General features: G+C 38.5%; 1 protein-coding gene across 1 annotated transcript; it reads left to right on the top strand.

The window, feature by feature from the left end:
- The first annotated feature begins 4,185 nt into the window (after positions 1–4,185).
- On the top strand, positions 4,186–10,016 carry CACYBP (calcyclin binding protein). Its single transcript, XM_079698051.1, has 5 exons — positions 4,186–4,376; positions 6,209–6,305; positions 6,532–6,631; positions 7,868–7,965; positions 9,668–10,016. Exons 1-5 carry the CDS (start codon positions 4,271–4,273, stop codon positions 9,822–9,824), a joined length of 558 nt encoding a protein of 185 aa, XP_079554177.1. The 5' UTR covers positions 4,186–4,270; the 3' UTR covers positions 9,825–10,016.
- The last annotated feature ends 7,815 nt before the right edge of the window (positions 10,017–17,831 follow it).

Here is a 17,831-nt window from a genome sequence, read left to right as displayed (position 1 = left end):
GGCCTCGACGGAGTCGCGAACGTTCTAGAGCCGCCGCGTGCGGGAGGCGGGCCGAGATCTCCAGCGGGCTCGGGTGTGCCCTCAGGCCGCGGCCACTGTGAAAGGTGCCGGTGCGGTCTGCGCTCGGGGTGAGCGCGGTCAGTGCGGCGTTTCCTGTTCTCGCCCCTGCGCCGCTGCAGCTGGGGCCTTCCCTCACGCAGCCCGAGCATGGCTTCAACTGTGGAGGAGGTAAGGGGTCCGGCCTTCATCTTCCTCGCTCGGCCTTGTTGGAGCTTTCCGCTCCGTCTCCCGCCCCACCGCCGTTTCCCGTGCGGAGCTGCCCAGCGGCCGCAAGCGGCACCTGCCTGTCGGACCGCCTTCCTGCGTACTCGGGTTCCCGCGCTTCCCCTCGGCCTCCCACCCGCCCAGCTGCAGCCGCCCCGTTGCCGACCCGGCTACTGCGGGCCTCGGGGCCTTCGCTTTTCCCGGAAAGTTGACGATCGATGCCCCCGGCTCAGCCTTGGTCGGTGGTGTAGGTGAGCGGGGGTGTGTGTCGTGGTTCCCGGCGGCAGGTAGGTCCGATGGTGGACCTGAGGGCTGGTCACCTTCACGTTATCCTCAGGCCCTTTCCGCCCGCGTTACACTAGCCTGAGGACGTGAAGCGTCGTTAAATTAAAGCTGATTACAAAAAACTGAGTCTCGTCCCATGGTAGAGGGCATTTGGAAGGTGAGAAGTCTTCGGTCCCAGCACTTAAATTCTCTTAGTCATCTTTTCTCTACACAGACTTTGGGCAAGTTATGGTGCTTCTCTGGGCCACAGTATCCTTTTCATAGGGTTGTAAAGACCAAGTAATAGTTCTGAATGTTCAAAACAGTGCTTGACAAAACAGTCTGCTATAGGCGTTTTTAAAAATAAATAAATTGGAAAGTTAGTTGTAACTAGTGGTGGGAAATAGCTTTTTCTCTTTTAAGCTCTTTAAACTCTAAACAGAGGCAGCTTAACTTTTTTGGAGACTTAGTTTGCACAGTTGCAGCATGGGAATAATAAACTTGGGTTGCTCTTTTTTTGACTTAAGATGACAGTACTGTTATTCACAGTAAAGTGTTGGGTATCCATTGACTAGATTTGTTCTCCGGAAATCTTTTTGCTTAATATGAACAAGAGTGGGAAACCTCACATTTGACTTTTTAAGTCTGAGAATTTGCTTTAAATGAAGAAAAAGTATGTGTGTGTGTGTTATTCTGGATAACTTGCCACAAGTTTGTTGGGTGTTAAAGATTGGCCTTGTGGTACCATGTGCCCTGAGGAAAGAATCCCTGAAGTGACGTTACAGTCCTACATTTGGCGTGTTCAGTATTAATCCTCTTTAAAGTAAGGGGCTTTCTAATTGCGGTGTATACATTTAGAGACACTTTCTTTTGTTTGTTTGAGATGAAATTCAGTTTTTAGCCATTTTAAAGTGTACGGTGCAATGCTTTTTAGTATATTCACAGTGTTGTGCAATCATCACCACTATATAATTTGAGAACATTTTCATCAACCCCAAAAGAAACCCATTAAGTGGCCATTAAGCAGTCACTTCCCGTTACTCCTCCCCACCCAGCAGCCACCAGTCTACTTTATGTCTCTATGGATTTGCCTATTCTGAGCATTTCATACAAATGGAGATTTACAATGTGTGGCCTTTTGCTTTTTGGCTTCTTTTACTTAGCATAATGTTTTCAAGTTCATCCATGGTGAAACATGTATTTCTTTTTATGGCAGAATAATCTTTTTTATGGATATACCACATTTTGTTTATTCATAAATTGATAGACATTTGGATGATTTCCACTTTTTGGCTGTTATGAACAGTGTTGCTATGAATACTTTTGTACAGCTTTTTACGTGGATATACGTTTTCAAATCTCTGCGTACATATCTAGGAGTGGAATTGCAGGGTCATATGGTAACTAACTTTGAGAAACTGCTAAGCTCCTTTCCAAAGTGCATCATTTTACATTCCCACAAGCAGTGTATGAAGCTTCCGATTTCTGCACATCCTCGTCAACGCTTGTTATTTGCTGGAGTTTGTTGTTGTTGTTGTTCGTCATCCTAGTGGATGTGAAGTGGTGTATCGTTGTGGATTTAATGTGCATTTCCTTAATGCCTGATGATGTTGAGCATCTTTTCATGCGCTTGAGGGCCATTTGTCTGTCTTTGGAGAAATGTCTGCACAAGGTCTTTGCCTATTTTGAGGCACTTTGGTTTTATTGCTTCCTAGTGAAGAATTTGGAAATAGAAGAGAAAGCTTTAATGTGTTTATGGATAGGGATAAATGGGAGGTGTGATTTTGCATAAGGAAAACAAGTGAATGCCTAGATAAATTAGGTAAGAAATGCTGTATCTAAGGCATCTTAAATGTGTGTGCAGGAAAAGCACCAAAGGGATCAATTTTACTGGTTTCAGATCTGCAAATAACAGAGAAGAATTGAGGAATTACCTTAAACAGGCCTGCTGTAAAATGCTTCAGACTTACAGTGGATATCTTATTTTTGTAGTACTGTAGAGCCAAACTGGCTGTAAAGAGGGCCTGGGGATCTCTTGCTTAATTCTCAGAGTTCTCTTCTGAGTCTCCTAGAAAAAGGATTCCTATTCCAGTCAAGAAGTAAAACCTTTTGTTTAGACTCTATACGTTTACTTTCTTCTTCTTCTTCTTCTTTTTTTTTTTTTTTTTTAACTAAATCCTTACTCTGGAAACAAAATATACTCATTTAACATTTTAATTTTTTTTCATCTTGTTATTAGAATGAGTGTGAATTTTGAAAGCCATTACAACAAAAAAGATTGCTTTGAACTAAAAGCATCTTGGTTCTATGATTGAAAGATGAGTTTGCAATTTTTTTTTCTTAGTAATATGAGTTTTGGGAGGTGGGGATAGAATTTGGGCAGGAGACTGGGCACAGTTGGACTTTTTATACCAAGTTAGCAGTTACAGATAGGTGAAACAAGGGCATCTGAGTTAAATGAGATAAAAGACTTGGGATAAAAGAAAAGCATGTGTTTTTCTGTTTTGCATTTTCTAAGACTCAAGAAATCTAAAGACTTTCAAGCTGTACTTTGGATATTATACTAAGTTACCAAGCATTTAAAGATTTTTATATTGAGCCTTACATGATCTCAGGCTATAATGTCAAAGTCTTCCTGTCAGATTGCTAGCTAGTATCAAGCCAGAATGTAGAGTCATTTTAAGAGAAATGAATCCCTTGTTTATAAAGATCTCATGCATTTGCAGTAAGTCAGAGGGTAACTGGGAAAAAGCTTTTAAGCCCATTGATTTTCTAACAGTGTCTTTAACTCTTAAACTTAACACAATGTTGACTCTGTCTCTAGAAAGTAATAGAAATAGACTTGGGTAGGCAGTGTATTGGCGTGAGAAGAAAAAAACAGGTGGCTTTTTCAGTGATCCAGGAGTGCATTGCATGTTGGATTGTTTGTCCAGGTTTTTATCCTCTGCTGTGCAACCAAGTCCCAGACTTTTGACAGTAAAATTAACCAGGAGCTTTAGAACTAAGAAGTTGTCTAACTTCTTAGAAGAAGAAATATGTCTTTATTTTTTTATCTTTTGTCTTAAAAATTTAAACTTTCTTATGTGTATTACTTGGGGTAGGAAGATCAGTGAGGACCCATCACTGACGGAAAGTAGAGTAATTACCTCAGTCAAGTTGCTGTAGCATTTCACCACACTTACCATGCACTCACTCATCTCTTTTATTTCAATATTTAAAAAATTCCTAATATCTCATGACTAGGACTGGATGTTACAAGGAAATCCACGATTCCCTTTTGTTGGATTTCTTCATGTTATAATCAGAAAATGTTTATAAATCACACTCGTATCTTGTAAATAAAATGTTATAAAACAAAGGCAGATAATAGTCTACCAAACTGGAAAAATTTGGCTTGATTACCTATTGTTACTTCAAGATTAAGTTTTCCTTTTTAAAAGAAAGGAATCTTGAGTTATTTACAATTCAGTAGGCTGGAGGAAAGAATCCTTGTTGCTACCCAACCCTAGGAAATTTAAATGAACCTCCTATTCTTAGCTCTTATTCAGTAAATTGAAATGACCAATATGCACAATATCAAACTATTGTCTTATTTATCATAGCTAATTGATCTTTTATTTTAACACAGCTACAGAAAGATCTAGAAGAGGTGAAGGTGCTGCTGGAAAAAGCCACTAGAAAAAGAGTACGTGATGCCCTGACAGTTGAAAAATCCAGGATTGAGACAGAAATCAAGAACAAGATGCAGCAGAAATCACAGAGGAAAGCAGAACTTCTGGAAAACGAAAAGCCAGCCGCTGTGGTTGCTCCTATTACAACAGGATATACAGTGAAAATCAGTAATTATGGTATGACTCGCCCCTACATACAGCTCTATACAGTTCTTTCTGCCTCTGAGCAACATATTCCTTAGTAGTGACCCACTAACAAAATCAATTTTTTAATAGTTTTGAGTGTTTGTTTTTGGCGATTTTAAAGAGAAGACCCATTAGTTCTTATTTAATAAGATGCTTTTTAAGAGATTAAAAAGAAAATGCTACATTCTAAAAGCAAATTAATTAATAAGAGAGCAAGATGATTAGTACAATGTGAGTAGCAGCAAGAAGGAACCTATTCTGAAATATATTCAGTATATATGGACACAGCTTTTTGTTTTGTTTTTCTTCCTGTTTTGCATTTCTGTTTGCCAAACAACCACCGATATTAACTGAGGAAGAGAATCCAGTTGTATTCAAAAAACATTTTTGAGCACCTAGTATGTGCCTTTATTGTACTTGGACTTGTGGATACACAACAGTGAGCAAGACCCAATCCCTGCTCATGGTGTAGTTGGGACATAGACGTACAACTAATACCATAACAATGTCATAATACCATTTTCCCTAAATTGATTATAGACTTTTTTTATTTTGGAAGCAATGCAACTTGAAGTCTGAGTAATGAGCTCTCACGAGGGCAGGGACAGTCTTATTTTTCTTTGTGCTCACAGTATCTAGCACATAGTAAGTACTTAATAAATATTTCATTAAGTGAATAGAGATTTATAAATATAAAGTATTATGAGAATATAGCTGATAAAGTAATTCTGCTGGAGGGGAGGAACAGTCAGGGAGAATTAGAAGAGACATTTGAGTTTAAAAGGTGAGTTCATCAAGTATGAAGAAAAGAAGGGAATTGCATGAGCAGAGGACATGAGTAGAGACGTGAAACGCATCATGTGTTTTGGGTATTGTCATAGCAAAAAGCAGTGTGTGTGTGGTGTTTAAGTGATGTACTGCAGTACTATAGGAGATACTCTGTGTACTTCGTTGACTATAGGAAACTGGTCTGAAGGTGGTAGGATTCTGGCATAGTAACTAGGAACCTAGATTTGTGTTTAGGGAGAAATAGTTACCAATGTGGAGGATGGGTTGAATGGATGGGAAGAAACTAAATGAAGTACAGAACCCTCTAGAACATCTTTTTTTTTTATTATTAACACTAGATTTCTATAGGACTAAGAAAAAGTCATATAGTACAATACATAAATATATATTTTATTATATGATGTGCTTTTTATGTGACTTTTGTGTATTTTCTGTTAGCAGAATTCATCTAGGTTAGAGACTAGCTTGATAATAAAAAAAATGAAATAACTTCTAGATATTGGTAGGTTAATTAAATTGGCAGATTTGTATGAATTTGACTCTAAATTTATATTCTGCTTTATCAGGGAAAGGAATTGAGGAAGCTAGGATTACATTTGTTGAACTTCTTAGAGAAGTAGAATTATGGAATTAGCTAATACTGATTAGACAAAGCTGATGTTTAGCCATCCAGCTTGGTGGAGATTATCAATATTTAGGAATAGGACAAAATTATATCCATAAAAAGGGTAAGGAAGTATTTAACGACCATATTGCTTACTCTAAGGAATAAAAAGAACATGGGCTTTGTGTTCAGTAAACCTGGATTTGAATCCAGGTTGTTTCACTAGCTAGGTGCCTAACTTTGGGTAGATTACTTAACTGCTTTGAAGCTCAATTTTTCCATCTAAAAAGTTTCTTATATCTTTATTTCTTTCATGTTTCTATTACTAGATTTTTATCTTAGTGAGTTTTATTATGAGCTGTGTGCATTTGCCATTCCAGAGATAGTATCAGACTTTATTCAGGGTGCATTTTTTGTTGTTGTTAACCAGGATGGGATCAGTCAGATAAGTTTGTGAAAATCTACATTACCTTAACTGGAGTTCATCAAGTCCCCGCTGAGAATGTGCAGGTGCATTTCACAGAGAGGTGAGTTCTCATAATGGGGAAGACAGTGCCTTATTATGGGTTCTTTTCAGCTTCTAAAATTCTGCTCAAATTTAAAATTATCCTTTACATCTGCTTTAAAGGTTGAGTCTTATCATCTGGGATGGCCAGGTGCACATCCTAAAGTAAAACTGGCTTTATTTCCACAACGACTGAAGAGCACCTTTCACAGAACCAGAAAGATAAAGTGTTCACTATTGTGTTGTAGGTCATTTGATCTTTTGGTAAAGAATCTAAATGGGAAGAGTTACTCCATGATTGTTAACAATCTCTTGAAACCCATCTCTGTGGAAGGCAGTTCAAAAAAGGTAGGTTTACTTTTTTTGTTGTAATATTGTCATAATTGTCATAATATTTTTTTCATAATATTGTGAAACCTCATGAAATTACCTGGCCAGTTTAGAATTAAGATGAACTAGAATTAATTTATCCTGTTTTATTTGAACATATCAGTGCTCATTTGTGTATGTGTTGTCTGTGGCTACTTTTGTGTTTCAATGGCAGAGTTAAGTAGCTACAACAGACCATGTGGCCCACAAAGCCTAAAATACTAATTATCTAGCTCTTTACAGAAAAAGTTTGCCAGCTCCTGCTCTAGAAAAATAGATTATAAGAATATTGCATTAGAATCAGGAGGGTGTTGAATAAACTGAAAATGGTTAAGAATGAGACTTGAGTTTTTAATGCCAGTTTTATCACATTTGTTGTGACCTTTGGCAGCTCACTTAATCACTTTATACCTCAGTTTTCTCATTTGTACAATGGGAATAATAATTTGTTTTACAAAATTGAAATAAACTGTCTTTGAAACAATATTATTCATTTTTCACTAATTCAGATAATCCTTCTGTTCCTACCTAATTTAAATAAATGAAGTTTAATGCTCCTGGTACACAGATGTGCCATTCTGCTGTGTTTACATAGAGTTATGTAGCAGCTTAAAGGTAATATCAGAATATAATTTAATGATTAACTTGTGACTCCCTGCTCCCTTCTTCGTCCACTAATCACATGTTGAAGTATTACTCAAGAGTCCTAGAGTTATGTGGATCATTGTTGAAAGGGTTGTATATTCTTGCTGTTTCTGCCCACCTTCCAAACTCCCTAACCGATACTGCCTTACATGATTTTCTGCCTGTCTCTGACCCCTCTTACTGTTTTATTCTCTCCTTCAATCATCAGAATCCAGCCATTCCTCCTCGTTTTCAAAGACACCAGAATCATCTCTTCCTGTGTCAACTGCCTGGAAGGCCCTCTTTCCTGGAGCTTGGGCCACAGCTCACATTTCACCCCAGAGAGGCTTTCCTAGTGAAGTTCCTTCCCCAATACTCATTAACATCCTCTTCGTCTTGATAGCACCTAGTATTTGAAGGAGTTACAGTTTGTGTATGATTTTCCAGCTTATTCATAAAAGTATTACTAGCACCTAAAACGGGTCCTGTACGTAACAGTAACTCGAGTAATTGAGTAAATAATTATTTTCTAAATATTCATGCTTATCTCCATGTGTTCTAAGTTGTACCTGTTTTCCACTTTTCTTCCAGATTAAGACAGATACAGTTCTTATCTTATGTAGGAAGAAAGCGGAAAACACACGGTGGGACTACCTGACTCAGGTTGAAAAAGAATGCAAAGAGAAAGAGTGAGTCTACTTTCATTTATTTAAAAATTATAATGTATTCTCTGCTAGGGTTGTGGATGTTCATCAATAATGGAGGTGTATAGTCTGCAATTTGACCATTTACCTTCTAATGTCCTCTGACTAACCCAGTTATATCTGCTTTCACTTGTCAGAGGGCACCTGAAGAGGGCATGTATCTAGCAAGTTGCTTTTTAAGGAGGTCTTTGTACTTGTGGTTGGTTCTTTTGTGCTGGTTCTTAACCCTGGGCCAGTGGTGCTGCTATATAGGTACTGTGCTCATTCCGAGAGATTACATTTCAGTAGTTCCATAGTAGCCCAGATACCCATTTATGGTTTTTTAATTCCACAGAAGTTTCTGATATATGGTTAGAATTTCACTATCACTGGTATAGAGTGAAAAAGAGAATATTTTTATCCTACTTAATAATGGCTATTCTGAAAAATGTTTATTCAAAGATAGTTCCATCCTAGGTAAAACATTCCTCTGCTTTCCTGCAGTGGTAATGTACTACGTTGAGTCAATTAGCCACCCACATTTCTCTCACTCCTCCCTCCCATAGCCAGTGTGCACTTGGGATGTGGTTGGCTAAGGTGTTAGGCATTATCTGTGGAATTGCTTTTAAATCTGGAATGGATTACCTGAGTATAGGAACCTGTTTTACTGTTACTGTATCCCCAGGGTCCAGTACAGAATCTGGCACTTAATAAATGAGGTAAGTGAAAAATTAAGTATAAGGTTAATGAGCCCAGTTCGCACACTGATTGAACTAGAAGTGTTGACTACATTGAGGACTGTGCTTTTATACCACCAGGCCCAAAACTCAGGTATCTCAGGCTTAAGAGAAGGCTTTTCTAATTAAAAAATATGAGCTTCAGTATGTGTCCATATATAACATACATTTGTTTTTTCTCAAATTGTTTCATATGAGGAAACATGCTTTTTAAGAAAATTAAAAGTTTAGAAAAGTAAAAGCTTATTTCCTTACTTCTCCTGCTAAAAATTAACCTAAAATCCCATAGTCTTGATAACCCCTTACCGTTTTTTAAATTAATTAATTAATTAATTAATTTTTGGCTGTGTTGGGTCTTTGTTGTCGCACCCGGGCTTTCTCTAGTGCGGCGAGTGGGGGCTGCTCTTCGTTGCAGTGTGTGGGCTTCTCACTGCAGTGGCTTCTCTTGTTGTGGAGCATGGGCTCTAGGATGCGTGGGCTTCAGTAGTTGTGGCATGTGGGCTCAGTAGTTGTGGCTTGTGGGCCACGTGGGCTCAAGAGCACAGGCTCAGTAGTTGTGGCGCACAGGCTTAGCTGCATGTGGGATCTTCCTGGACCAGGGTTCAAACCTGTGTCCCCTGCATTGGCAGGTGGATTCTTAACCACTGAGCCCGCCAGGAAAGTCCCCCTTAACCGTTTTTGATGCCCATTCTTTGATGCACTAAGTGTGGTTATAGATTGTTTAAGATGAATTTGTGCGTGTTTTGATTGTCAGGGCATGTTTGGATACTCTGTCTTCCTCTTACCTCCACTCTTGTACTTCCTACATACTAATTTGTATCTTTTCATACTTAGTAATCATACCTATAAAATTTGTTAGTAAATGGGATTATTTATATATATTTCTTTATTCCATATAGTATTATTATTATGTTTCATGTACATTATATATATTTACCCATTATTGATTGCATGTGTTTTCTTTTTAATAGAAAGCCCTCCTACGACACTGAAACAGATCCTAGTGAGGGATTAATGAATGTTCTAAAGAAAATTTATGAAGATGGAGATGATGATATGAAGCGAACCATTAATAAAGCCTGGGTGGAATCAAGAGAGAAGCAAGCCAAAGGAGATACAGAATTCTGAGACTTCAAAGTCTTTTTGGGAACTGTGATGTGGAAATATTGATGTTTCCAATAAGGAAATGTTGGTGAGCTGCACAGATAAATTTGACATATAACTACTTACACAGTCTAAGTAAAGGCATTGAATCCTCCATTTCCTGCTGGAGGATTTATTTAAATAAAATATGCTTATTAAACACACTCCCTCCAAAGATGGTTTCCTTAGTAACTGGGTCATTTTATTCAAGAAAAGGGTAATGTATTCTAGTGTGACATGTAAAGAAGCAAATCTTACCTAATGAAAATGCCACATTGTGTGTATTACTGTTCAGCTAAGAGGTAGAAACAAAAGTTATTGCTTGCCTTTCAGTTCTGACATCAGCTCCCATCAATGTAAGAATAAAAATAAAACGTGAATTTTTGCATAAAATGCAAATTCATACCTGTGTTTCATGGTTGTTACAGAGACTGATGTATTCACAGCTTAAGTAATGTATATACCATGAATTATCATGCCCTAATAATCTAATCACAAATATTTTTCTCTAGATTTAAATATATTTATGAATAAATTGGAAATAAATCAAAACTTGAGAATACACAAACATATGTACCGGTAAGTGCGTTTTGCCATGGATCAGATGGCTTGTAAAAACAATAACTGTAAAAATAAATATGAAAATCCATCTATTCTGCTGAATAAAAACCTATCATCTAGCAGATGTCCAGATGTATGTCAGAAAAGTCAGGCTTTTAGGGGAATTGTTTATTTCAGAGGGTATTACTCCCCCTAAAATCAGAAGTAAGAGCAAGAAAGATGCCTGTAATTTCCATAACTATGTTGTATTAGAGCTATTTGCCACTGCAGTTAGAAAAGAGCAAATTAAATGCATAGAGGAGAAATCCAAAACTACTACAGTTAATACGAAAATTTGGTAGAAGTACTAGGGTAAAGTTTGGTGGGGTTTAAAATTAACAAAAAAACAGCCAATATATAGGATAACTATTACTAAATATTGAACACATTATAGAACCTCTATAATTAAAGCTGTGATGTTGGCACATGAATAAACAGACCAGTGGAACAGAATAAAAAAGACCTAAGGTGTATGGAAGTTTTAGAATACAGTAAATAGCATTTCAAAACTATGGGGAAGAGATGGGCTCTTATTGAGATAACTAAAAATAGCCATATGGGTACATTCCAAACTGATCAGAAGATCTAAATGTAAAAGTGAAGCCACATGAGTACTGAAAGACTCCATCATAACCTCAGTGAGGGAAAACTATACTATGTGACTTCCTTAAAATCTGGATGTAACAAAGCTAAATATTGATAATTTTAACTATGTAATGTTTACATGGCAAAACCCCCCCACAATTACCAAAAACATGACACATTGAGAGAATTCCAAAATTATTAACAAACACTTCGTTAGAAAAAGGAATATAAGTGACCTTTTTTTGGTTTGTTTATAACCTTTTTGGCTGTGTTGGGTCTTCGTTGCTGTGCATGGGCTTTCTGTAGTCACAGCGAGCAGGAGCTACTCTTCTTTGCGGTGTGCAGGCTTCTCATTGTGGTGGCTTCTCTTGTTGCAGAGCACAGGCTCTAGGCACACGGGCTTCAGCAGTTGTGGTGTGTGGGCTTAGTTGCTCTGCAGTGTGTGGGATTTTCCTGGACCAGGGCTCGAAGCTGTGTCCTCTGCACTGGCAGGTGGATTCTTAACCACTGTGCCACCAGGGAATCCCTAAGTGACCATTTAACATATAAAAAGAATTTAACATATAAGAACATACTGTATTTTAACTTTTATTGGAAAAACTAAAACATACGGTCTATTCAGGGTATGGGGAAATACATACATGGTAATGGAATGAAAAGGCTGAGAAGCTTAAAACTTGTATAGAAGAGTAGTTGTTGGTAGTTTACCAGAATTATATGTGCATTTATCCTCTAATTCACAATTCTACTTCTAGGCTCTTTCCCAAAAATAACACTGGCAAAAATTTGGAGTGATATATACAAAAGATTGGAAGCACCCAAATGTCAACTCATAGGGGACTAGCTGAGTAAACTAGTACTTTGGGACATCTACACAGGAAGTACTAATAGTCACCAAAAAATGATTATTTCCAGATATTGATACACAGGGATCAATCAGGCTACAGTAAGTGGAAAAGCAACATGCAGAAACATTGTTTACGCTACACTTAACTACCTTAGTGTCAGAAAGAGAAATGTGAATATATAATACATGTATTTGCATAAAATTCAAAAAGGAAGAGTAAACCCAAATAAAAATGGTTACCAATAGGGGGATGAAAGAGATGGAATGGAAGCAATACTGTGACTATCTTTTTCTATAGTTTTGACCATCTAAAATTTAAGCATTTGAAACCTAAATAAAAACTTGGGGAATGAGATCAAGATGGCGGAATAAAAGGATGTGGAGCACACTTCTTCATACAAATACATCAAAAATACACCTACATGTGGAATAATACTCAGGATTCTGGCAGAAGATCTCATACAACCAAAGCAGCAAGAAATACACCATGTAACTGGGTAGGATGAGACCTGTGCCCTTGGGAGGGAGCTATGAAAGGTTTCCTCACCCTGGGATCCTCCTACACCAGCTGAGAGGTCAGCTAGGAAAGATAGCTTTAGACTTGGAGGATAGTGCAACACCTAACTTGTGGCAAGCAGGACAGAGACCAGCGCAGAGGGTCCTTGTTACCTTGCTGCATTTCTCAGCAGGAGAGAAGCACCTGCTTGATGTGCACAGCAAGTCGCTGCTGAAACTTGGATTTCAGCTGACAGACTGGGGGAGAGGACTCTTTGGAGACAGCCTGGAATGTGCTCAGGGTCACAAGTGGGGGTGTGCAGGATGGAGCCTGGGTTCGCCATGGGAGCCCAATTGTTAACACACACATGAGAGAGGGGCATGGCCCCGTCATAGCAGCCTCATTCTCGGCTTGCTCACAGTGGGCACAGGTCAGCCACTATGAGTTCTAGGAGCAGACAAAACACCAGTGGGTTGCCCACACGTGGAGGCAGGGCTGAGGGTAGTGCCAACAACAGTGTACTTTGTGAGCACACACAGTGAGTGACAAATGACATCAGAGAGTACAGGTCCTGGTGGACAGCTCCTGAGGAGGAATACGCAGTGGCTCCTTTCCCAGATGGAGCACTCCAGCCCCACCTACCTCACACCACAGCTTATAATCAGATCTGGGGGCTTCTACTCTTAACAACTGGGGAGCAGACCCTGCCCCCAAAGGGCTATGACAACCACATAGGAAAGAGGAAGCCCCACTCAACATCGAGTGCAGCCTCTGGTCACAACACCAAACACTCCCTCTGTCTCCCTCTGTTGGGAAAACGGCCAGCACACACTGAGGCAAGATGTGGTAGGCATCCATAACAAAAAGAGCCCTACGACCAAAAATACTGGACTCACACAAGCTACACAGGGATGCTTGCACATAAAAACAGCCCTTCAAGACCACAGTAGATAACTGTTTTCCCTAAATTCATAATAGATTCAGAGAAATATAAGTAAGAAAAAGCAGAGGAGCTATTCCCAATTAAAAGAACAGTGAAACAGACCTCTCCGGTCTACCAGACCCTGAGTCCAAAAAGGAGGTAATAAAAATGCTGAAGGGATTAAGAAAGAAATACTTTTAGAAATGCATATCACTGTAACAAACTATAAAGAGGAGCCAATTAAAATTAAGACAAATTGCCAAGATGAAAACCTATCTAAAGGCAATAAATAGCAAAATAAATAACGTAGAAGAACGAATACATGATCTGGAAAATAGAATAATGGAAACCACCCAATCAGAACAGCAGACAGAAAGACAAATGAAAAAGAATGAAAGCAACATACGTGAGTTATGGGATAATATAAAGCATGCCAATCTACACATAACAGATCTCAGAATGAGAAGAAAGAGAAAAGGGGATCGAAAATGTATTTGAAGAAATTATAGCTGAAAACTTCCCAAACCCAAAGAAAGAAACATATCCAGGTAAAGGAAGCACAGAGGGTCCCAAACAAGATGAATCTAAACAGACCTACACCAAGACATATCAAAATTAAAATGGCAAAAGCTAAACACAGAGGATTCTAAAGGAAGCAAGAGAAAACAAGGAGTCAGTTACAAGAGAACCTCTATAATGCTATCAGCTGATTTCTCTACAGAAACTTTGCAGGCCAGAAGGGAGTGGCAAGATATATTCAAAGTTGTGAAAGGGAAAAACCTACTATCTAGCATACTCTACCCAGTAAGATTATCACTTAGAATAGAAGGAGAGAGAAAGAATTTCTCAGACAAGTAAAACCTAAAAGAATACAGCAATACTAAACCTATCCTAAAAGAAATATTGAAAGGTCTGCTTTAAATAAAAAAGAAGCAAGAATCTATAGGAAAGGGAAAGTCACAGTAGGAAAGACAAATATATAAAAGGACTGTACATCACTTAAATAGCCAGTACATAGATGAAAATAATATCAAAAAAAACTTTGTGAAAGTGATTGTAACTACAATGAACACCAAAAGGATAAATAGGGAGATATAAAATAGGACATCAAAATCACAAAATGTGGGGAAGAGGAGTAAGAAAATGTAGATTTTTAAAAGAACGTGTTTGAGATTATATGACTACCAGCCTAAAGCATGTAGATATAGTAATGGGTTAACGTACTTGAAAACCAGGGTAACCACAAATCAAAAACATATAATAGATTCACAAAAACCAAAAAGAAAACTCAAGCATAATAGAAAAGAAACCAACAAAACACAAAAGGGAAAACAAAAAGAACAAGAAAGGAACACAGAAGAAGTACAAAATCAACTGGAAAACAAGGTTTACAATGGCAATAAATACATACCTATCAATAATTACCTTAAATGTCAATGGGTTAAGTGGAAATGACAAGAAAGCAGGGGGTAGCAATACTCATATCAGACGAAATAGATTTTAAAACAGGACATAAAAAAAGCTAAAGGACACTATATAATGATAAAAGGATCAATACAAGAAGATATTACACTCATTTACATATATGCAAGGAATACAGAAGCATCTAAATATATAAAATAAATACTAACAGATATAAAAGGAGAAATTGACAGGAATACAATAATAGTAGGAAACGTTAACACCCTAATGACATCAATGAACAGATCTTCCAGACAGAAAATAAAGCCACAGAGACCCTACATGACACAATACAACAGTTAGACTTAATTGATATTTTTAGGATATTACATCCAAAAAACCCCCAGAATAGACACTCTTTTCAAGTGCACATGGAACATGCTGTAGGACAGACCACAAACTAGGACACAAAACAAGCCTCAACAAATTTAAGAGGAAAGAATTTCAAGCATCTTTTCTGACCACAGTGGCATAAAACTAGAAATCAACCACATAAAGAGAAATGAGGAAAAAAAAACAAAACGATTACCGGGAGACTAAACAACATGCTACTAAATATCCAATGGGTCAATGATGAAATCAGAGGAAATTAAAAGATACCTTGAGACAAATGACAATGAAAACACAACCATACAAAATCTATGGGGTGCAACAGAAGCAGTCGTAAGAGGAAAGTTCATAGCAATACAAGCCTTTCCCCCCAAAATTAGAAAAATCTCAAACAACTTAACTTACCACCTACAAAAATTAGAAAAAGAAGTACAAACAAAACCTAAAGTCAGCAGAAGAAAGGAAATAATAAAGATCAGAGACGAAATAAATAAAAGAGGTTAAAAAAACAATAGAAAAATCAATCAAACCAAGAGCTGGTTTTCTGAAAGGATGAACAAAATTGCCAGGCCTCTGGCCAGGCTCACCAAGACGAAAAGAGACAGGACCCAAATAAACTAAATAAGAAATGAAAGAGGAGAAATAACAACTGATACCACAGAATTACCAATAAACCATAAGAGAATACTATGAACAATTATATGCCAACAAATTGGACAAACTAGAAAAAATGAGCAAGTTTCTAGAAACATACAGCCCACCAAAACTGAATCAAGAAAAAATAGATAATTTGAACAAAATGATCACTAGAAGTTAAATAGAATCTATAATAATTAAAAACAAACAAAAACAAAAACAACCCCCCCCCCCCAAAACTCTCTACAAACAAAAGTCCAGGACCAGATGGCTTCACTGGGGAATTCTACCAAATATACAGAGAAGAACTTATACCTATCCTTCTCAAACTCTTCCAAAAGACCAAACAGGAGGGAACACTCCGAAAGTCATTCTAAGAAGCTGTGATCATGCTGGTACCAAAATCAGATAAAGATACCACAAGAAAAGAGAATCACAGGCGAATGTCACTGATGAATATAGATGCAAAAATCTTCAAGAAAATATTAGCAAACCATATCCAACAACACATAAAAAAGATTATACACCATGACCAAGCTGAATTAATCCCAGTGTGACAAGGATGGTTCAACATAGGCAAATCAATCAATCCCAGTGTGACAAGGATGGTTCAACATAGGCAAATCAATCAAAGTGATACACCACATTGACAAAAGAAAAGACAAAAACCGCATGACCATTGCAATAGGCATGGGAAAAGCATTTGATAAAATTCAAAATCCATTCATGATAAAAACTCTCACTCAAGTGGGTATAGAGGGAATATATCACAACATGGTAAAAGCCATTTATGCCAAACCCTCAGCCAACACAATACTCAACAGTAAATACTAGAAGTCTTCCTGCTAAATTTAAGAGTAAGACAAGGATAAACACTCCACCACTTCTATTCAACATAGTATTGGAAGTCCTAGTACTCAGAGAAGAAAAAGAAATAAAAGGTAACCAAATGGGAAGGCAAGAGGTAGAACTGTAATTATATGCAGATGACATGATACTCTATATAGAAAACCCTAAACACACAAAAACTATTAGAACTAATAAATTCAACAAGGTAGCAGGATACAAGCTTAACATACAGGAATCTGTTGCATTTCTTTACACTAACAATGAAATATCATAGAGTAAAAAACAATCCCCTTTAAAACTATTACAAGGACAAGATGTCAGAGTAGAAGAACCTTGAGTTCACTTCCTCTCACAAGCACACCAAAATCAAAACTGCTGAACAACCATCGATAAAAAAGACTGGAACCTAACAGAAAAGATATTCTATATCCAAAGACATAAAGAAGAAACCCAATGAGACGGTAAAAGGGGCACACCTGCAATATAATCAAATCCCATACCCCTGGGACAGGTGACCCCAAAACTGGAGAACAATTACATCACAGAAGTTCTCTAATAGGAGAGTTCTAAGCCTCACGTCAGGCTCCCCCCTATGGGGGTCTGAAATAGGGAGGAGCCTCCAGAGCATTTGGCTTTGAAGGCCAGCGGGGTTCAAGTGCAGGAACTCCACAGGAATGGGGGAAAAAGAGACTCCATTGGAGGGCACACACAAGGTCTTGTGCTCACTGGGATCCAGGGCAAAAACAGTGACTTCATAGGAGCCTGGGCCAGACCTACCTGCCAGTCTTGCAAGGTCTCCAGGGGAGGCAGGGACAGCTGGGGCTCACTGTGGGGATAAGGACACTGGTGGCGGAAGTACTGGGGAATATTCATCAGTGTGAGCTCTTCTGGAGGCCACGATTTGGCACCACCCAACAGCCTGTAGGATCCTGGAAGGCCTCAGGCCAAACAACCAACAGGGCAGGAACACAGTCCCACCCATCAGCACAGGCTGCCTAAAGACTCCCAGAGCCCACAGCCACCTCTAAACATGCCCCTTGACATGGCCATGCCCACCAGAGGGCCAAGATCCAGCTCCACCCACCAGTGGGCAGATACCAGAAACAAGAAAACTACTATCCAGCAACCTGTGGAACCAAGTCTGCAAAAGCAGTTCAGGACCTACCCTGGGAACAGCTGGTCTCTGGCCCTTGGGTGGGAGGGCCAGAGAAGGGAGTGTACTACTGGGACGCACAGGACATCCCCTACAGAGGACCACCTCTCCAA

This window comes from Hyperoodon ampullatus, assembly GCF_949752795.1.
Source record: "Hyperoodon ampullatus genome assembly, chromosome: 2".
NCBI lineage: Eukaryota > Metazoa > Chordata > Mammalia > Artiodactyla > Ziphiidae > Hyperoodon > Hyperoodon ampullatus.
Note: the sequence above shows the minus strand (reverse complement) of the source record. Positions and strands in the feature narration are given on the sequence as shown.

Bases quoted from the DNA above. Each gene is read 5' to 3' on its own strand.
- CACYBP (XM_079698051.1), top strand. From the start codon at position 4,271: ATGCAGCAGAAATCACAGAGGAAAGCAGAACTTCTGGAAAACGAAAAG. The intron at 4,377-6,208 runs GTATGACTCGCC...GTTGTTAACCAG, and splicing joins AGTGAAAATCAGTAATTATG to GATGGGATCAGTCAGATAAG. The intron at 6,632-7,867 runs GTAGGTTTACTT...CTTTTCTTCCAG, and splicing joins TGGAAGGCAGTTCAAAAAAG to ATTAAGACAGATACAGTTCT.